Here is a 21,081-nt window from a genome sequence, read left to right on the forward strand (position 1 = left end):
GGGGACAACGCGATCTGCGGAGAGGGCCGCACTCAGCTGGAAGATGGGGACACTACTGGGGGCCCTGGAGCCCCTGCAGGGAGGGAGGTGCGTCACCCTGAGCCTGAGGAGGGGCCGTTGGGTGTCTGGGGAGTGCCCAGATCTCGGCATACAGACAGTCTGAGCGCAGGAGCAGCGTGTGTGAAGGCTTTTTCCTCTTGTTTTTCAGATGCTTGCTCAGTTGCATGGCAAGCCCCAAAACTCTGACTCTTTTCAGAAGCGGTGCTATGGCTATGGCAGGAAGGTCAGTAGAGGAGCAAAGGGTGCTATTGGTGTGAGTGGATTTACTGGCAGGGAGAGAAGAAAACAAAAAATGCCTTTAGCCTTTGCTTCCCTCGTTCATAAGATCCTTTAGTATCTGTTGTTTGGGCTGTGGCCAGGAGGTGTCCCCCCTGGACGCATGGAGCAGGATTTTGGTGGCTCCTGAAGCTTTGCCGCAGGGTGGCTCCTCCCGTCCTTTGTCAGAGACTTTTAGCACAGAGAAACAGCTGTTTGAGTGATTTCTCCTCCCTCCTTCCCAAATTGCTAATGTCCCTGTTGCAATTTCCTAAGTCCTCTGCAAGAAAGTCAAAGAAGAAGAAGAAAGGTGTATTCTGGGGCATTGAGGTGGCTGAAACACTCAGGTGGCATGGCTGGGAACTTGGAAAAGAGATGATCAAACATCTGGTATTGAAAAACGTTCATGAGAAAACCCAGAGACTGAGCTACAGGTGCGTGGGAAGTTTCTTTCTCCTTCATACTCCTCACATGTTCACTGCATCTTCATCCCTCCTGGTATATCAGCCACATTAGCACCTTTCCTCAGATTCATCTGCCCCCTCTCTCCCTGGGCTGTGTGCTAGAGACAGCACATGCACACTTATGTAGCAGGACAGAAACCTGCTAATTCAGTCCTTGTTCCTGGCAGGAGTATTTAAAATGAAATGCCTTTTTAAAATTCTGTTTTGCTGATACTTCTGTCTGTGAGGCATTTCCAGTCTAGTGAGATTTTAATTGTGGATGTATGCCAGCCAGTCACTAGTTCATCCTGAAACCATTGCTCCCGGGAGTCCCACTGAATGTTGAGCAACTTCAGAACTCCCTGTCACCCTCCCTGCTCGGAAACTCAAGTGTTTCCACCCAATATGTTTAGCTCATGCCTGGGAATATAAACTATTGTTCAAATAAAGGGTATGTACTTACAGCTGTGAGTGGGTTTTCAGGACACCTGGGTTCTGCACCTGTTTCTGCTGATTTGCTACCAAGGTACTCTTGGGGTCAGGTGTGTAAGGTCCTTCTAGTTGTGGGATCTAGTGTTTTGATTTTTTATTCTCTCACTGTCTAATTTAATAACAGCTGCATGCCCTCAGACAAAACCTCTTGTTTTGATTTTATTATCTAGATGTCCTTCCACGCGATCCTTCTTCACCATTTTTCCACAGCCAATCACTCTGAGCCCTGGTATGTCCTTAACTCTGCCCATCGTTTTCCGACCCACTGAAAAGGTAAAGTGGCAACATCAAAATTGTTCTTGGTGCTCAGGCTGGCTTTCACGGGGGCAGAGAGCCTCTGCCTCTCTTGTCCTTTCTGATTTGTTTTCACTGGAATGAATCTGTCCTTAGGGAAGATTCTAGCATAGAAGCACTGGGCAGGTGACCTTTCCTGGCCTCCCTACATCTTCAGCAGGTGAGGAAGCCGCAGCCCCTGGCTTCTTTACAGAGTTTGCCAGTAGTTATGAGAAGGATGATCACAAAAAGTATTCCCAGATTTTTACAAGCTGCTGCTGGCCATGAAATCGGTAAGATAAGGTGCTCAAACCTCAAACTGTCCACACCTAATGTGATCCCAGGGAGCCTCAGCTGAGTGGTTTTAGTGCAAAACCCTGGGTTGAGGGACTCACTCTCTGCTTTCTGACAGGAGATCCTAAAGCCTGTACATCGAAGGGCTACTGATTTTCTATAGGGGAAATGTCAAGGGCCTCCCTTCTTTTGGATGGGATGGGTTTCTTTAAGCTTTATTTTTAACAGCAGCGACTATTTTTAAACAGCCCCTTTTCTTGATTTTCAGCTTGTTCCTGTTGTCTGTTTTGGCAGTGAGTGTTGATCTCTGGCTCTTGTCCACAGCTGTATGTCTTTGATGTGTATCTTGGCCCTAGCCATAGAGCATGAGCACTGGGCAGATTCCCAGTACCCTGCTCTCTTAGTATCATATGTTCTGATGACTGTTCGGTGTTCCCTTTGTGAAATAAGCTGCTGACCTTGTTCCATTTTCAGTGAATAGTTTGTCTGCACCACAACAATCACTAGACCAGGAAGCTCCCTTTCTTAGAGAGAGGAAGGACTGTGTGTGCTGCGGTGTCCACGGTCTCTCTGTACCTGTATAAGTGTTAATCAGGAGAGGTGACACCTGGGGAGGGTGGAAGACATGTATCTTGCAATTCCTTCTATCTTAGCTGGTTAGCAGGTGTCCTGGGACTATTTGTACACAGTGCTGTCAATGCTGCATCTTTAAGTTGCGTTATCCGCTTAGGCCTCTAGCTGACAAAGCATTTAAACAAAGACTAATATTTTTGTGCTTGTGGAGATCAAGGAGAGGCTGTACGTGCTTCACTGGGATGTTGGAAACCCTAAAAAAAAATCCATTTACGTCAAAATAAATCAGGTGAAACAAATGTTGTCTGCAACTTCTCTCTCTGAGGGTGTTTCCTGACAGCGTCTACCAAAGTACCTTACTCACTGCCTACCTCTTCCGAGTGCTTTGTATGTTCTCTGTCCTGCACAGAGGCCTTCCTTGGTGCCTCTGTCACAAATGTTTTTTTTCCCAATGCTCTCACAGGGGTGAAGGTGATGGGTGTTCATGGGTCAAGCAGTAGTACCTGCAAGATGGAGCCCATCTAACTGCTGTCTCCCCTTGCTTTTCTGTGCAGAGGGAGTATGAAGACAGCATCTGCTTTAAGAAAGCTGAAGGCGAGTTCTCTGTCACCCTGCGTGCTACACTGCCACGCTCCTATCTGTCCTTTCCAGCTGCTGTCCAGTTGCCCATCTGTGCTGTCCACAATGTCACTGAGACAACATTCCCTATGTGCAACATTGGGTGAGTGAGACATGGCTGTGCAGACCTTTTTTCTGTTTTGTCAGGTATTTTGGCACCCTCTTGCACTCTCCAATGAATGCAACTCTTTTCCATTGTTATTAGATCTGCTGGCTGCCTTCACAGGCAGCAGAACTCTGCCTTCTTTGAGGTCACAGCACCTCTGATTTGGCAACAGACAATTCAGAAGTTAGAGAGTCTCTCCAGTGCCTACCCTTAGGTTCATGGAGCTAACCAAATCAGTGGCAGGATTCTGTGGCTTAGATTCATCATTAAGGAGCACAGATGCTCCCAGGTACCAAGGATTGTCTTATTTTAATAGGGGAAGGACAGTAATTCAGGCAGTATAGTAAAAAGGAGAGCAGTGAAGAAGTCTCCAGGTAAGGAGAAGGTGTACTTCCAAATGTTGACAGTGAGAACAAAATAGCCTCTACTAGTTTGAAAATGGCCTGTGCTCCCCAAATCAGTCAGCTGATGCAGTAGGAAGGTGGAAAGGACAGAGGGCACATATACCTTGAGCAGAGCATGGTATCAGCCAGAAACCATTTAAAGTGATTCATTCTCCCCTTAGAGAAATCATTTGTACTGACTGAGAGGTCCAGGGTGGTGGAAGATATGGATGTTAAGTAACACACAGCTTGGAATCAATAAAATATAAAAAGCTGATTGTATGTCATGTTCTTTGCACAAATCAAACAAGTAAAGGGAGCTCTGGAGAGGTGAATGAGGTATTAGGAAAACAGCTCGGTCTTCTCCTCTCACCTAGGTATATGACAGAGGAACAAATGTTCATTTGGAATTAAGTAGCAGCAAATTTAGATACACAAAAAGCAAATTCTTCATTCTGGAGCTGATTTGTTTGCTATCACACGATGAGGCCAGGAAATTTTATGGCCATTAATAAAATCCTTAGCTGTAATAGCTAAGATTCATTAAAGTGTGAATAGAGCATTTGCAGGGACTAGAGACAAATTTCTTCCCAGCATTGCATATTTGGCCAGATGCATTAGGGATTCTGCCATTTGACATTGATTGCTTCACATCCTGAATAACCCCGCAGGAAAGGTCCATCCTATGCATGATTGCACAGGCAGCAAAGGATCAGTTTTTCTACTTAAAATGTATCTCTGTTTTCTAGTGACCTCATTACTGTGTTTGCCTGGGAGGTACCAAGCCCTTTCTACATGATTCCTGACTATGGCTTTCTGAGCCCAGGTGCTGAGTGCACGGTCAAGGTGGTCTTCCAAGCCAAGGTGGCTGCAGTGTATGATGTGACAGCAACATGCTGGTTTGGAGGTGAAAATAAACAAAAGAAGACTATCCAGATAAAGGCCCTGGGTGAGTCTTCATTGCATTTAGTACTCAAAGAAATGTGTGTCATCCCGAACTGTGGAACAGCATTCCACAGGAATACATGGAGGTGCTGTACTCTGAGGCTCTGCCGCAGTTGGCTCAATGTACTGATGAGCAAGTGAAGCCTGTGGTTTGAGAGCAGCCTGTGAAATTCCCTAATGTACTATTGTCAATTTGGAAGGGTGACAGTAGAGACAGCAGGGTCTAACATGCCCTGTGCCATAGTTTGGCCAAACTGGCATCTCTGGAGCCTGCTTAAGTTGACAGAGAGGAAAAAATTAGCTTAATTCACTAGCACAATGCAAAAAACTCCAGAAACTCCTGGTCTTGTCTGCACTCAGTCTCTCATGTCTGTCGCTGTTAGACCAAGAGCCAGAGGGAAAATTCTAAGGCTTTCTGGATGGAAGCTAGAATAAGCAATGGTTTCATTAGCAAGTCCTTGCCTGAGGTGCCTTATATGGCCACTGACAAACAAAAGATATGCCTTTGAGTTTAGTAAACTGTCTGGAAGGGAGCTTATTTGGTTCAAAGCACTTTGAAGGTAGGTCCATCTTCAGAAGCTGTTAAGAGGCTTGTCCTGTTGGGCATTGAATATCCAAGGATGGAGATTCCACCTCTCTTAACCCAATATATTATTCCATTTAACAGCCAAATACCCCTACCTGCGGGTGAGTGTGACAAGGGAAGAGGATGAAGGTGTACAGCCTGGAAAGTTTCAGGATGTGCTGTGCTTTGGATCAGTGCCAGTGGGAACAACTGCGGAGCAATGTGTAGAAATCCTCAACTTGTCTGTGGTATGCGCAAAGAGAGAGTACTTGTGAGCAGCCGGCATGTTTCCCTGTGATCCTGAGTGCCTTAGTGTTGTGAAAATAACCCAAAAGAAAATCCCCACACAAGGTGGAACTATAGATGGAGGGAAAATAAGTTATGTGTCTGCCTGTCCTCCTGGTCACAACAGTCACTTAGGCTACTTTAACCCTTGCGGTCACCTTGAACCATCCTCCCTGTTGTCAGGAGGAGCTCCCCAACCCTAGAGATCAGCAGGACATTTTGCTGCAGCCTGCAGACTTCTGAACATATGATGCCAGCAGTGCCTCAGCAGGACAGGGTTGTAGAGGTTTGCACAGCATTTCTGTGCTGGTCTGCAGTAGCCTTGGTGTTCTTGGTGGTCAGCTCTGCTGAAAACTGCAGGTCTTCACTAATTAGTGTCTTGCATTCATGGCCATCCTGCATCCAGGACCTTCTGTCAGCTCCTTTGTTAACCTGTTTATTTTCTGCTTGCAGGTTGATGCACTATGTTGGATCGAAAGAGCAAAAGATCCTCCACTTCAAGATCATGTTTTCTCCTGTGATGTGTCCCATGGTCTTGTCCCTGCCAAGGGGAAGCTGGTCTTGTCCATACGATTTCAGCCTCAGATGGTCGGGGAGCACAGTACTGACTATTTCACTATCACATCTGCTGACTGCCTCCTGCAAACTGTCCTGAAGGTGGTTGGCTTCTGTAAAGGTAACAGAGTAAAAGCCTTTCCTGTTTCTTTATGTCTTCTTAGTGCTACAGGGGAAGGGCTAGTGCTTGGGCAAGGACTAAGGACTGTCACAGCCTTCAGTCATAACCTACCTTCGGCGGGGACCCAGGCTGTTTCCTGGTGCACTGTTTGGGGTATATACTTGCCTGAGACAGATGTGAGGCTGTTGGAAGTGAATGTCCAGCTGTTTGCTAGGGCTGGTGAGTTTGCCAATGAGGTCATTCTGGTTTGGTAAGATCAGTTAATTGCAGCAGTGACTTGTGACATGTTGACAGGATCTGTCTTGCATGTTGTTGTGCTAGGTCCCTTAGTATTCCTGCACCAACACTCTGTGGACTTCGACTGGATCAACCTTGGGGAAAGTTCGATGCAGACGCTGAAAATCAGCAACACCTCAGATGTCTCGGCCTATTACCAGTTTGATATTGATGGCAGAGGGAGCGTCTTCTCCTTGGATCGCCCCTGTGGAGTCTTGGAGGGTGCAACAACACTAGTGCTGAAGGTGACCTTTCGACCTACTCACCCCATCAGCTATCACCGCAGAGTGGTGTGCCTTGTCCATCATCAGGTATGAGAGGCAAAGGGTGGTTTCATGGCTGTGACACCTCAGAGGGCTCCTCCAGTGCAACCTACCAGGGCTGGCCTCTCATTTAGCAGCCCCCCAAATCTCTTCCCACTGCATTTCCATTGATACCTGTCCTGGGCCCTTGTTGAGCAGAATCCCCGTGCTGCAGGTGTGGACAGACAGTCAGTAATGCCTATGGGTGGGGTGAGCTGCATCTTCAGTGGCTCCTGTCCATTTAGGTCTCTGAGTTAAATTTGGCTGCACAGCTGTGCACTGAGTGCCTTCAACTTTCACTCCAGTTTCAATAAAGTTCTTGGGCCGCATTAAGACATAAAGCAAATGGCAGTCTAACATTGGAGATGGTAAGCCTTTCCCAGGTGTGGTTTTGGAAGTGAGGTACTAGGATGGTGTAACTCTCAAAACAAATACATAAATGCAGTTTATTTCTTTTTATCCTTTCTGGTGTTTTCCCAGGAACCTATGTATGTGGACTTTTTTGGTACCTGCCATTCAGACACAGTTAAGCCAGCCATCCTTCAGGCAAAACACCTCTCCTGGTACCGAACCAACATGGTGAGGGGACTGACCTTGTACCCCCCTGATATCCTGAGTGTGATGCTGAAGGATGGAAAGTTGCTGATGGATGAAAAGGGAGCCCTCATGCTGCCCCCTGAGGTATGAGCTGCCCTCCCTGCAGTTTAAGATACTCCTGTGCTGTTCTCTGCAAATGTTGGGACTCTGTTGCACAGGACAGACAGAAGAAGGACTTGCAGGTGCCAGACTGAATTATTTAGTATCTCTGTTGTTAATGTTCCTAGCGCACACCAAGCTCATCTACTAAGCCACTTCCTGGCTTTAACTCAATCACAGGGTCTTCTTTTGCTTCCTGTGGTTTCAGGTTGAGGACTGGCTTACAAACAGGAACCTCCATGAAGCCAAGACTTTGAGCTGTCCTGATAACTGTTACTGAAGTGCATCTTATGTGTGAAGGCAATCAGGACTGTAGTGCCTGGTGTCTCCCACTTCCTCTGCTCACCCTGAGATGTTTTCATCCTGCAGATCCCTGAGGACAAATCTCCCAAGGAATACTTTGAAGCCAGCCCCATGAATGAATATTTCTATGATGGTGTAAACAGCGACCTGGCCTTGTTTCCTCCTCATGTTAGTGTCACCCCCAAGGAGTATGATTTTGGTTGCTGTGTGCCACTCCACAAGGTAGAACCGCTTCCTCTCTGTGTGACCAACCACACCAAAGGAAAGATCACTGTTGCCTGGACTACAGCCCATGACAGTGCCTTCCAAGTGAGCCCCGAAATCTGTGACATACCACCTTTGAAGTCTTCAGCCTTCCGTGTCCTTTTCCAGCCCACTCAGCTCAACAGTCTCTATGCAGCGGAGCTGGAAGGTTTTGCCTTCTACAAGGTTAGTAGGAATTGCTAGGACCAGTTTCCAGAGAGGGCCTGACAAGAGACTGCAGGCTGAAGGCTTTGGGGGAGTTAAAAGTCAGTGGAACCTTTCATTTTGAGTTTGGCAAACTGGCATTGGCTGTTGTTTTGATATGCTGGTGGGTTAAAATTTCTTCTTCGCCTGTGTGCTCGCAAAGATAAATCAGCAAAGCAAACCACAGCTCATGCATATGGACAGTTGTACTTGCTCTTACTCTCAGTAACTGTGAAGTAATGTACACCTCACTGAAGAAGGAATTACTGTGAGTTACTGCATTATTAGCATAGATGGGAACCTGCACAAGGATGGTTGTTCTGGCCTGAGTGATGGGTAGTAACTTGTTTTTTTTGCCTGGCCCTCCACAAGTAAAGCTGCTGAAGGCACTGTGTATCACTGCAGCCTCTCCTCCCATGTGGTGTGGGATTCCTATCACAGGAGGCTGCAATTGCAGGAGTTTTAGCACTCAGAAACTCCCTGGTAGACGAGAGAGATCTTCATTATGTTGTTGATTATCCTTCTTGAATTTTTTTCCATTTTAAGCCAGTGTGGAGGATACCTGGGAGTAACCTTAGGGTCAGGAGGTTTTTAAGCTCAGGTAAAGGATAGATTATTATTTTCAGTGACTCTTTAAGTTCTAACTCTAGCACCTGCAAGTATCTCAAACAGCACTACAGTGTCTGTCGATCCTTCTTCCCTAAGGCAACTCTTGTGGTATCACAGAATCGGATGGATAGGTTCTTCTGCTTCAAAGTCGCTCAGTGGTCTTTTAGGTCTGAAATGTAGCTATATGGGCAAGTGGGACTTACCTGTGTTCCTTATCTGGCACTGGTCAGTCCTTCTTCCCTGAAAAAGTCAATTCCTCAGCCCCAGGGATCCCATGGAAACAAACTGCCGCTAGTGATGACCCATGCACTTGGAGGCACTTTGCCACACGGCCTTCCCCCATGAACTGTGTTCTGTCCCTTGCATGCCTCCTGCAGGTGTTGAGACACTACAGCAACATAGAGGAGGATGCCACCATCTGTCCATCTTGGTGCCTGACTGTCAGGCTGAGAGCGCACACCTATGAGGCAGGACGGGAGCATTTCATTCCACAGTACATACTGGATGTGCCCAAGGTGTGTAACTGGTTGAAGCTTGGATTTTTGCAGAGGCACTCATTGTTTACCTCTGAAGTCTTTATCTGCTATGGCACCATCCTAAAATGTGGCTTAAGTGGTTTCTGATGGTGTGGAGACTCCTGCTTTGGAACAGAGGTAGGACGCTCTTTCTCCTAACACTCCTCCAGTGTGTTAGGTTGCACTGAGCATCTCCATAGCTCCGAGAGGAAAGATGTTGGAGTCTTATTCCTTGGGTGTAGGCACTGACAGGAGTGCTTAGTCCTCTCCTGGGAGCCTTGGACACTCTGTGTGCACATAGGCAAATGGAGGGCGGCACACAGAATCCACACTTACAGAAAATAGGTGTTTGCAAGGTTGAGTGGAAGTTTCCCTGACTGTCCATGCTGTTTCCGTAGCACAAGAAAGTATTGTTCCTATGAGGTAAAGTGAAATCTGACCCTAGGAAGTAAGAATTGTCTTGAAAACCTCTTACAAAATCTCCTCAGTTAGTTCAGGACATGCAGCCTGCATCTGATATGCATGAACTGGAACAAATTCCAGCCTGCTGGAATTCTCAATCCAGGAGGTCACTGTCCATGCAGAGGCTGCAGGTCCCAGCAAGCAGTTCACTTACTGGATGAACAGAAAGCATTACATAAGTAAAGGCACTTCGTTGGTCCCACGAGCCTGTGAAAGGTGAGGGCCACTGTGGGAAGGTAAAAGAACATACTTTTTATACCCTGGGGTGACTTCCTTTCTTTCCTTGAAGAGATGCAGCTACAGAGTTCTCCATAGGCTCAGGATAGAGCTTGTTGAAACCTGGAATTCAACATAGCAAAAGCTTTTTCTTTGAGCTGGTTTTCTTACACCCAGTGCAAACAACCCTTCTTGCTTGTCTCCACCAGACTTTTCCTCCTGTGGCTCCTGACACTGATACCTGCTGTAGTATGCTGCTCTCGAACACAGGTGCCTCACTGATAACCTTCAGTGTGGATCAAGCTGCTTGCCCTTCTGTTTTGGTCAAGCCCCACTCAGGACACATCATTCCAGGAGGCCACCAGATTTTCTTTCTCTCCACTCACCCAGTTAACACAGTCTCACAGCAGCATGTCCTGCCTTTGCAGCTGAACTCCTGTCCTGGATACACCAAGGTAGGGAGAGGGAATTTGAAGATGGTGGGAAAGATTTGTTTCCTTGTAGTCTTCCATTTTTACAGTGACTGCACTGTGACCCCTGTTATAACTCATAATGGTTAGTTTGGGTGTTTCCCTTTGGAAATAAGAATTAAATAACATTTAAGATGGGGTCAACATTGCAGATAGAATGTGGATGTGGTACCAGACATCCCGTAACCCTTGTTCCCTTGTGTTTCCATCTCCTGGAATGTACTATACTGTGCTCAGAGCCCTCCTTGACGGAACAACCTAGAGTCCTTCTCCTCCTCCTTCAGACTCAGTTTTTTCTTGCTTCTCTCTTGGAAGAAGCAGCATCTTTGTTAAGTTCCTCCAGAGGTAGCTGAGACTTATAGCTAATGTCTGTTTTTTTTCCCTTAATTCCATAGGAGATTGATCTCCGGAGTTGTGGGGAGTCCCTTCTCTTGCTCTTAGAAGGTGATGGAAATCTGTACTTCAAGCCTGTCTATATAGGGACCTCCTCAACACGAATGTATACCATAAAAAACTGCACAAGGCTACCCATGGTTTTCACATGGAAGATCCATCAATCTGACAGCAAAATCCTGTCTGTCACCCCCACTGCAGGGATCCTTCATCCTTATGAAGCCATGGTAAGTTCAGGTTCTGCCCAACTTGTATTTTGGTCTCTACAAAACAGCTGTGGAGTGTTGAGAACAGAAATGTGAGGGCTGCCAGTCATTTGGTCATTAATGTGAAAGTTTGAGAATACCAGTCTGTGTTTTAGCGTGGGTTGCTAGCCAGCATCTGCAGTCATGCTGGTTCCTGCAATGTGGATTTTCCCAAACATGATCACATCCTCTTCGGCTACAGGGGTCTTAAGCAGGCACTAGTTAATGATACCTGAGTGGGACCAAGCATTAACACAGCAGCAACTTTGTTGTGCACCAGGAGATGTTAATAGATGGAGGTCAAATGGGAGCACAAGAGAGTTTATGATATGTTCTTCTGTTCTTCCACATGTAAATTCAGGTTCTAAACTTCTACTGTATTCTCTGAGTGCTCTTCGAGAGCAGCATGGACTAGCATATCATTCTGGCTTTGAACATCTGAATGTGCGTTCCCATGATGAACCTTTGACACAGATAGAGATGGTGGAGGCCCAAAGTGAGAGTGTCTCCAGAGCTGCCTGTAGAGGACTAGGTTAGCTACAGTGGAGGAAGGGACTGTGCATTTGCATGCAACTATTGTGGTTTATAGGCTTGGGTCTGATCTGGAGCTCCAGTGAGCACTCTCTTTCCCTCTTGTGATTTCAGGCTCAGGCATGGGCTTTCACTCCTGACAAGGAGACAAAGTATGTGCTGCGAGCTATGGTGTTTGTGAGTAGGAAAAGCCCAGACTCTGTGTCTCCTGAAAGTGTCTCTTATGCCTTACGGATTGTTGGAGAGGGGATGCTGGGCACTATCAGGGTAAGGAACTGGGGTCCACTGGGTAGTAGGAGGGGTACTACAGTGGGATGGAGGTCTTGGGCTTCTTTTTGCACAACCTGTACTGGAAACAACCAACAAAGATTTACAGTGAAATTCCCAGATGTTGCTTTCAGTGAAGATGAAAGCACTGATTCTGGCAGCTTAATGACAACAGCATGAGGTAAATGTCCTGCCAGTTCAAATGTGACCTACCTGAACCCTCCGAGATCACTCTCGACTCCTCTGTTCCAGATTGAACTGAGCAAGCCATTTGGCTCCTTGGGACTTGCAGCTCTCTGTTTGTACTGTCTGCTCTCCTTCTGCATTTCTTCTGCTGTCAGACTGATTGTTAGATATACTGGATCTAACAGTTAAAGTGGTGTGGCCCACACACATCCCCTTGGATTTCCTCCTATAATCTGCAGATCTGTGCATCCACCTTCATTTTTCAGGCAGGTTTCCTAAGGAACCAGACCTAAATAATACTTTTGTAAGTCATTGCCCAGTGTCAATCATGTTGGACGGATGGGTAGAAATGTCTTAGAGGTGTTTAGTCACTATTAATTGCATGTGAGTGAATGACTAGCCGAAAGAGAGGAGGACTTTTAATTCAGTCATGGAGGGACCAGCAGACTTGTCCCAGGTGCAGCTGGCCAGCTAGCGTCCTCACAGCCCCAAATGTGCTGCATCCTACCTAGCCAGCAGCCCAAATAACAGAGAGATGCTTTGGAGGAGGGATTGCGTCCCTTGCAGTTCCGTTCCAACATCTCCCAGGGAATGACAGGTCCTACACAAAGCAGAGAGCCCTTTGCACTGCACTGTGCATGCCAAGGGATCAGCACATGGTGAGATAAGTGGTGGTTACACTTGACTGCTATGCTCAACGTGTGCCAGTGATATTTGAACTGTGGGTTTGAATTCCAGGCACAAAAGGAGCACCTGGACCTTGGGAATGTTCTGGTTGGTGACCTGCAAAGCTGCAGCATTGCACTGCTAAATGATGGGAACTGTTCTCTGAAGTACATCCTCAGCGTGGAACAACGGATCACCAGGCCTTGTGACCCTGAGGAGGTCTGCAGCGATCCACTTGGTACTGTAATGGAAATAGCATGGGATGGGGGCTTGGCTTTCCCCTCTTTTCTGCAAATTTGTTCTAGCATGAACTCAGAGGTTGGGCTGCTTGCTGACTAGATTGCATTGATTCTCTTAAGTGCCTTAAGGTACCCATGGTTCATATGATAAAAGTATGCTTGAAAAGACATGAGACAACCTCCACGTGTTGGTACAGCAAAGTAGCTTGTTCTGTGCTGTGCAAGTGGTAGCAACATTTCATTGTCACGTTCATGATTAGGCACAGTGGAGGGGAAAGTGCCTTGAGTGCAGGTAGGCTTGGGAAGCTGTGAGCTGAACGTATGTGTGGTGTAAGAGAGATCAGTGATGCCAAGAGCTCATATCACCTTTTCTCTCCTACAGCTTTAGAACTGGAACACTCCAGAGGGACAATTCCTGCAAGGTCAAAAGCTCTTGTCCGAATAACAGTCAGGCCAGCCCGTAGGCTGCATTACACCTGGTCAATCAAATATGCCATTTGCAACCCCACAGGTGAGAGATGGGTATTTTGGGAAAATTATTCCCTCCCAGCCAAGTAGACTGTGCCTTCACAGGGTGAGCTGTGCAGTTCCCAGTGTATGAGTCCTGCCTGAAGAAATCCCTGGGCTGAGCAATTAACCAGAGCTGGATCCTATGTGCTGTCTCCTTTTTGCTGCACCTTTGGGGGTTAGATGTGATCATGGCTTTCCACAACGTGTTCTGAAGCATATTCTGAGAGCTTCATGCAACCAGTCCTATGCATGGGGTCCTTTTTGCGGGTCTTGATTGGTGTCTGTATGAGAAAGAACGCAGTTGAACTAGAAAAGGCATGGAGAGGGGCAACAGGGATGATCAGAGGTGGGGAACAGCATTTTGTGACGGTGACACATTTGTACAAGAAAAGAGTAGTGAGAAAAGGAGTTTCCACCTTGGAAAGAGGAAAACAACAATGCCACATGAATGATGTGGAAAAGACAAGATATGAACAACTGGTTATGATTTTTCAGTTTGAAAACTAGGGACACTTCATCAAATGACAAGGCTGTAGGCTTAAATAAAAAAAAAAAAGGAGTTTTCACATAGTGCAGAACTGAACTCTGTAAATACACTGCTTAAAATCACCACATTCATAATCTTTTGGTTATCTCCTAATACAGAAGTCATGGTACAACTAGAACTCAGTGGTTTAGAGGTTTTCAGAAGCTGCTGAAGAAAAGACAGTGCACAAGTCCTGTTTGTTCTTTCTTTCTTTGGTCTGGGTAGGACATGTCTCCATTTAGCTGCCCCTTAATGGTGCCTGTTTTGGCAACTTTTTGGTGTTTCTTTCTCTCCCAATCTACAGATCTTGCGAGCACAAAAGAGGAGCAGCGGCCTCTCTGCTGCATCGTAGCAACAGGCATCTACCCAACGTTCTGCATCACAGATGCCTGTTCAGCAGGGAGTGCCAGTGGTATCAGCAAGTCACACCTCTGGAGGCTCTTTTCCTTGGACACACTGAATGAGTACTTGGAACGAGACCCAGCTCCCAGTGAACTCACCTACAGAGTTCCCACAAGGCACAGGTGAGACAAGGAGATGGCTCAAAGAATCTTTCAGTTCCTCTCACAAACCAGACAGATGCTTTAGCCATTGGCTTGCTTTGCAGCTCACTGCTGTGTGGCACAGTGTTCTTCTATCTTAGCCTCTACAGGCAGTTTCTCACCTCCGCTTATCTGCTTACCTGCCCTAGAGAGGAGCCACATAAACAAAGAATAATTTAATTGCAATGGACCTCTAAAAGTCTCTGGTCCAATCCCTTGCTCAAAGCAGGAACAACTAGATCAGGGCTCAGATCCTTGTCCAGTTCAGTGCTGAATATCTCTAAGGATGAAGAAACTGCAGCTTGTCTGGGCACCTGCTTACAGTGTTTGATCACTTTAATGGTAAAAACCTTTTTGCATACTATCTGATCGGAATGTCTTGTGTTGCAACTTATGCAGTTGCCTTCTCTGCTCCATAAGACTGAAGAAAGACAGGTCTCTTAGTTGCTCCTTGTAAATAACATTCTCCAACCCTCAGTCATCTTGGTGGCCCTTCACTGGATCTGCTCCACTATGTCAGTGAGTTCCTTGTACTGGGAAGCTGAAAAGAGGCCTCAGCTAAGCAGGACTCCCAGAGCCTCCATGTGTGCCACTCACTCTCATTAGGCATATATTAAAAAAATAGATGAAATCTAAGGGTCTTCCTTACACCCAAAAGGGCCAAGAACATAAGGTCAGAGAAGAATTATAAGGAAGAGAGCCAGTGTAGAATGACTCTTTGTCCTGTCATGCCCTGCCAACCTTTTCTTCTGTCTCAATTTATCTCTTCTTTCTCTCCTGTGACCAGCACATGCTTGATCCCTCCAGTGTACACCCCTCTCCTGCTGGACTTCAACTTTGGGGCTGCCCCAATAGGCTCAGAGCCTGCCCTTGTGATGCTTCTGATGGTGAACAAGGGTGTGGTGCCTGTGGAGTGGTAAGTAATGCTTGCTGGAGCCCAGCCTGCTTTCTGGGGTCTGCCTGGGGACATGGAAATGCTCACAAGGGCCAGGAGACGTTTGCAAATTAATAGGGTGAATTTTGTAGGTATGGCTTGCCTTGTGGAGCTGTGACTGTTGGTGGGTCTGAGTGCCAGGCAAGCAAGGGGTTCCAGACAGTTCTGATGAAACACGATGTGTCCAGCAGCTGGGCAGAGCCTGGCTGAACTGAATATGCTGACCACAGCCCTGGGGAAATTGTGTGTCCCTCCTGCTGAGCAGGTGGTTTGTTCCCTAGGGCCTTCTTGTTTCCTTCTGATCAGAAGATGGACATGGAGCACTGGGCAGAGGATGTTGAATTTAGCCTCCATGAGCTGCACCAGATGAGAATTCAGGATAACCAGCTCTTCAGCATTTCTCCAAAGTCAGGGAAACTTCTTCCAGGACAGGAGCAATCACTCCAGCTCTCACACAGGTGACGTCAACTCCCTATACTTCAGGGCTTCATGCTTCATGCCAGGACAGCACCTGCCACCAGTCCCCTGTATTTCCATGCCAGACACTTTCCCTTCACATGTCCATTGCCCAGCAGGGACTGGACAATTAAAATGTCCCTGATGATGCCCAGTTTCCCTACTCCACAAAGCTTGTCTTCCTCAGGGGTATGTTATTAATGTGCTTTAATGCTGCAGCGCAAGAGGCATTTAGTGTGGCATGCTGGGGACACTGCTCTGCCTTGATCTGGCAGCTGGGGAGACAGACAAGATGCTGCACTTCCAGTGGTTTTGACTATACAGTGATATTCTTATTTTTGTCATCTACTGTAGTTGCTAGCCCTTGTGTGCCTGTGGAGAGTACAAAGAAAGCTGAACACCTCCCCTTTCACAGCAGACCTGGTATGACAAGTACTGGCATTTCAAATGGTGTTGGCCCAGGAGCTTGGGTCCCTAAATTGGCATATAACTGAAAAATCAGCATTGCATCGCTTGTTCCCACCCAAACACAATGCTCCCCCTCCCTCTCTCAGTGGCCCTTATGTAACCATGACTCTTTAGCTGGGAAGTGGATTGTCTCTAATATACTGTGTGACCCTGATTCTACCACCCTGGGCACAAGGTTGATTTGTAATGTTTTTCTCTCCTCCTGCACTGCTAGACATGATTTCATTGGCACTGATCACCTCCCTGTCTTGCTGAAGGTTTCCTATGGCCATGAGATTCTGGTAAGTTTGCAGGTAACTCTTCCTTTTGTTTGCAGAACAGCAGCAGGTAGGAACTGAGTTACAAGGTGTTTTCCCCAGAAGCTCTATGGCATGCAGGGGGCTGTGGCCTTCCTGTGGAATCTGCACTGGCCAGGCAATAACACAGGGCCAAGCAGAGACATAAAACCGACATTCTGACAAACTCATGGTTCCAGCACAGTGTGATGTGGCAGTGTGCTGGCTAAGTGGCCCTTGGGTGCAGCTGGTTTCCCCACCAAGGGATTTTTTTTAAATGTTATTATTAACCTTTTTATTTTATTGGTGGTGTTAGTGCAGAATTGCTTCTTCCTCCAAGCCAAATCCAAGTCCAAAACAGCCCTCCTGGGTTTTACAGTCCCTGCATGCTTTCCACACTCAAGTATATCTCACGGTCAGAATTTTTGTGCTTGCTTCCCCACATTTCATCTGTCTCGCCATGAGTTCTTCCACGCAGTGATCCAGGAGTTCAGTTCTGCAGTGCATCTGACATCTTTCATATGCAGCTTTCTATCTCATCACCTCTCTACACTCTTGCAGAAAAGCACATTCCAGGGTGTTTTCAAAAGTACCACCTGCACTGGCTGCAGTTTGGTGACATATATGCTGGCAAAGGGTTGGCAGAACATCCTCCAGGTATGGAGGCAGCTGCTTCCCCAGGCCCAGAATGTACTCAGTGCACTCCTGGTTGGCTGTTCGTGCTGCAGCCCTCATGTCTTTGCCCACCCACTTATTTCTCCTTGCCAATGGCAGAGGAGCTTCCTACTTATTTTTCCTGCTTAGCTGCTTGCTAAAGCATCCCAGAGCTGGTCTGTGGTGTGTTTTCCCTGAGCATTTCCTCAGGCCTGGAACTAATTTCTCTCTCTCCCCCTCCCTCAAACTGTCAGTTAGAGTCAAAGTACCTTGTGCTCTGCCAGGCACAGCTCATGCCCGGCTGAGCCTTTCTGTCTCTGAAGTTTCCTATGAGACCATTGTGTTCACACATCTCTTTTATTTTTATTTTCTTTCAGGACTGTTGTCAGCTGAAAATCCAACCCTTTGACTAAGCTGTTCAAACAGCGGCTTAACTGTGCCTTCCCCCAAAGCCCTTGGACAGGCTCCCTGTGCTCTGCCTGCCTGGCACAGTCCCGACAGTGGATGTGAGCATTTCACCAGCTGGCCAGTGAGGGAATAGGCTTTGAAGCACCAGCAGCCTGAAGGGCACACATCTTCTCTTGCCACATAGCCAGTGGCTTTGGTGGCTACCAGAGGCCACCACCCTCATGCTGTCACTGCAGAAGGGGCTGAAAAAGCATGGGAGGCCCTGGGGATGATGAAAGACCACTGGGTGCATGGGAGCTCTGGTAGCAGGAGGCCAACCCAGAGACCTGGAGCAGTGCAGGTGATCACAACCTGCAGGGATGCACAGTGACAGTTCTGAACTGCTAATTTCAGAAAGCAGACGTGGAAGAGGCTCCTCCTTCTGCAGAGAGGGCACTTGAGGGGCTGAACACAGTGTGCCTTCATTTCTTTCAGTCACAGCATGAAGAGTGCAGAGCCGCAAGCCCCCATAGCAGAGGCTGCTCTAAGTCCACTCACATGCCAGAGTTGAACAGATCCTCACCTGGTAATCTGGTGAAATGTGCAGAATATATGTTAGCCTGAAGGGAAGCGAAGGCCATAATGTCACCCCAAAAGTTAAGCTTCGGAAATTTGAGATAGCAACAATAAGCAGAGGTGGAGACCATAGAACTGGAGTGTTGCTGGGTTGTTCTGTCAAATTCCAAATTGCCCAGCTTCAGAGTGGTGATGTTAGCCAGCTGCAACCCAGTGCATGGTTTTTGGGGAGGTCCAAACTCACCTCTGTGGTGGCTCTACCGTTGTGGACAGATTTTGACCTCCTGCCCCTCTGCTTCCCCAACAGAGTCTGTTTCATCTTGAGGGTGAGCTCCCTCTCCTTTACTCCTTCCCCACTCAGTGGCCACCTTTCAGTCCTGACATGGTTGGATTTACAGGTGCTGAAAGGTCCCAAATTGATGTCCTGCTGGCAATTTCTTCTGACCACAGGATGACACTTCTGCAGACTTGGGGGAAATGGGGCCTCCTGCTGCTCTCACAGATTGTCCTTTGTCTCATTGCTGTAGCGCGCTGTAAGAGTGCAGCTGTGACCTTGTTCCCAGAGCTCCAGGACAGTTTGGCCAGGCAGAATCTGCAGCCCTCAGCAGTTTTAGCAGGAACAGCCCAGCTGCCTTCAGGTGTTGCAGGATGAGGTAGGCTGGGTCACAGAACTTGCTGGATAGAAGGGCTGGATCCCAGGGAAAATCCCTGAGCACACAGGTTCCATAAACTGGAAGGGTTTGCACTTTACTTCATAGGGGTTAATTAGGTATTGTGAGATGTTGTCACCTGCAGCACATGTTCTCCAGGCAGCTCTCCTCCCTGGGGAATCTGGTGTCTCTGTCCCCTCATGCTCTAAGTCATTGCTGTGGAACGAAGTCTGTGCACTCTGGAAGGAGAATGGATTGCAGCAAGTCTTCACTTTTCCCCATTTTTCTCCTTTTAACTGATAGTCCTCTAATTGTCACATCCTGTCTCTATGGAAACTGATGCCAGTTTTTCCTTGGCAGTAGTGGTCTGGTGGAATTCAAGCTGGCTTTTTGACTCAAATAATATAAATGAGTGTTTCACTCCCAAGGCTCAGGGAGGTTTCTGTCCCTTTTTCTCTTGCAGTTTGAAAGTGTCAGCTCATGTCCTTCTCCTATTTTGCATCACATCTGGCTTGCTGAGTCCCTCGGGAGGCTGAATGTTCATGTAATGCTTTGAAAAGATCCCATGTGGGACTTTGTTAGCATTGTATTTCTAGTCTTCTCTCTGTCTTCCCTTTCCTATGGAGCTGAACTGGAACTGCTTATTTTGGAGGAATAAGCATTCTCTCCTCTTGTTGAAGCAGCTGATACAGTGTCTCCTGCTGGTGTCTGTCCAAGGCATCCACCTGCCATTGCAAGCAAACTCTTACCTTCAGACATCTTCTGCATATGCACTTGAAAGACAGGCATGCTTTGAGCTTAGCTAATTGTGAATTGGAGCACTTTATCTCCCTTTGGCCCATATAGAGACATTACAAACTCTGTGACTGCTTTACAGCCTCTGTCTCTAGGTAGACAGCTCAGGGGTGCTTTGGGGTGATCCTGCAGGAAATCGTGCATCATGACTCATCTCTAGCTTGAATGCAGTTTTCTCAAAATGCAGAATCCTGTGTCCCTACCTTCCATGAACTAGCTCTATAAATCTCTCTACTTTGCTTGAAGTGGCTGGTGGCTGCTTTGCTCACAGGATGCTGTTGGTCATTACTTGATCGCTTAAAATTCAGCTGGGATCCTCTTGCAGCTTTTGCCCTGTTAGACACATTGTTGGAGGAGGATGTCCTCCAGAATGAGAACATCCAGATCGTCCTTTCCAAGATGAGGCCATTACTCGCCTGAAATCCTGTCTTTCTAAAGGATTTGGCTGTCACAGCTGCACACTGTCCTGTGTACAGTGCAGATACTTTCATTCATGGAGAATTTCTACCATATACTTGCAAGGAGAAGCACTGAGGCTGGTGTATGACATAGCAGGGAGAAGAGTACCTTCTCTCTGGACCAAGATGCAAACATTTCGGAGAAGAGCCAACAGGTGGAGAGGCTCTCCATCTCCTTGCTTTTTTCTTAGGACACACTGTCCTGGTATTACCAACTTAAATCTGTAACTGTGTTGTCCTCAGCTTACGAAGTGTTTAAGAGTCCTTGTGTAGTTGTTAGTGATGTGGCCAAGGCCATGTGAGAAAGTGACTGCGTTTCTTTCTACTGTAGCTGAACTTCAGCGGTGTGACAGTGGAACAGTACCAGCGGTACATTCATTTTGCATCCACTAAGCACCTCTTCGAACCCATTGCCATTGGGACCTCCCATCCCCTGACACAGGTGAGTATCTTGGGGACAAACTCAGCAGCAGTGGACGGAAGGAGCTAGTGGTACCGTGTCCCAAGGACAGGCAGTATCTGAGGCATTTCCCAGGAAACAGAATGGCCTCCGCAGGAAAACATCACAGCAGAAGTACGAGGCAGAGCCTGGAAATGGCTGCTGGGATGGCAGCAGGGACAGTACCTCTCACCAGCTCCAGTTTGACAAGATTTGGCTTTTACTCTAGCCAGAATGCTTATGTGGTGTGTTGGGCTGTTCCGCTATTCTCTTGCATGGGATCCCAGTGAAGACTTGTGTGGCTGCTCCAGGCACTCTGAAAATAAATCCTAATTAGTGTTTTAGTAAATTAATTAAACTTCCTTAAACACTTATTCAGCAAAAATGGTGGCTTTGATTCTATTCTGCCTAATTTACTTGGGAAATGAAAAAGTTGAATTAAATTAAGATCACTTTAATACAAGTGGTTTTGCATTTGAAGTAATCTGCTTTAGAGTGATCCCTCTAGCTAATTTGTATTAATTTTCTCCCAGACTGAATTTGCAGGGCACCACTTAGAGAGGCCCTCTAGTTATCAATGTACATATGTGGTGATAAACCCTCAGCACAGTCTCCTACCA

General features: G+C 47.1%; 1 protein-coding gene across 1 annotated transcript in view; it reads left to right on the forward strand.

The window, feature by feature from the left end:
• Window positions 1-208: 208 nt before the first annotated feature.
• CFAP65 (cilia and flagella associated protein 65) overlaps window positions 209-21,081 on the forward strand; it is a gene marked incomplete at both ends in the record, with an annotated part of 29,460 nt that continues 8,587 nt past the window's right edge. Inside the window, 21 exons of the mRNA XM_082055611.1 lie at window positions 209-283; window positions 592-749; window positions 1,421-1,523; window positions 2,945-3,111; window positions 4,247-4,446; window positions 5,110-5,255; window positions 5,746-5,968; window positions 6,290-6,555; window positions 7,027-7,227; window positions 7,612-7,974; window positions 8,979-9,116; window positions 10,004-10,249; window positions 10,660-10,884; window positions 11,548-11,700; window positions 12,625-12,790; window positions 13,174-13,302; window positions 14,132-14,351; window positions 15,157-15,285; window positions 15,585-15,761; window positions 16,442-16,508; window positions 20,354-20,464. Coding sequence (XP_081911737.1) covers window positions 209-283; window positions 592-749; window positions 1,421-1,523; window positions 2,945-3,111; window positions 4,247-4,446; window positions 5,110-5,255; window positions 5,746-5,968; window positions 6,290-6,555; window positions 7,027-7,227; window positions 7,612-7,974; window positions 8,979-9,116; window positions 10,004-10,249; window positions 10,660-10,884; window positions 11,548-11,700; window positions 12,625-12,790; window positions 13,174-13,302; window positions 14,132-14,351; window positions 15,157-15,285; window positions 15,585-15,761; window positions 16,442-16,508; window positions 20,354-20,464 — 3,663 coding nt within the window. The remainder of the gene's footprint in view (window positions 284-591; window positions 750-1,420; window positions 1,524-2,944; window positions 3,112-4,246; window positions 4,447-5,109; window positions 5,256-5,745; window positions 5,969-6,289; window positions 6,556-7,026; window positions 7,228-7,611; window positions 7,975-8,978; window positions 9,117-10,003; window positions 10,250-10,659; window positions 10,885-11,547; window positions 11,701-12,624; window positions 12,791-13,173; window positions 13,303-14,131; window positions 14,352-15,156; window positions 15,286-15,584; window positions 15,762-16,441; window positions 16,509-20,353; window positions 20,465-21,081) is intronic.

Source organism: Streptopelia decaocto (genome assembly GCF_964273445.1).
Source record: "Streptopelia decaocto genome assembly, chromosome: 6".
Taxonomy (NCBI): Eukaryota; Metazoa; Chordata; class Aves; order Columbiformes; family Columbidae; genus Streptopelia; species Streptopelia decaocto.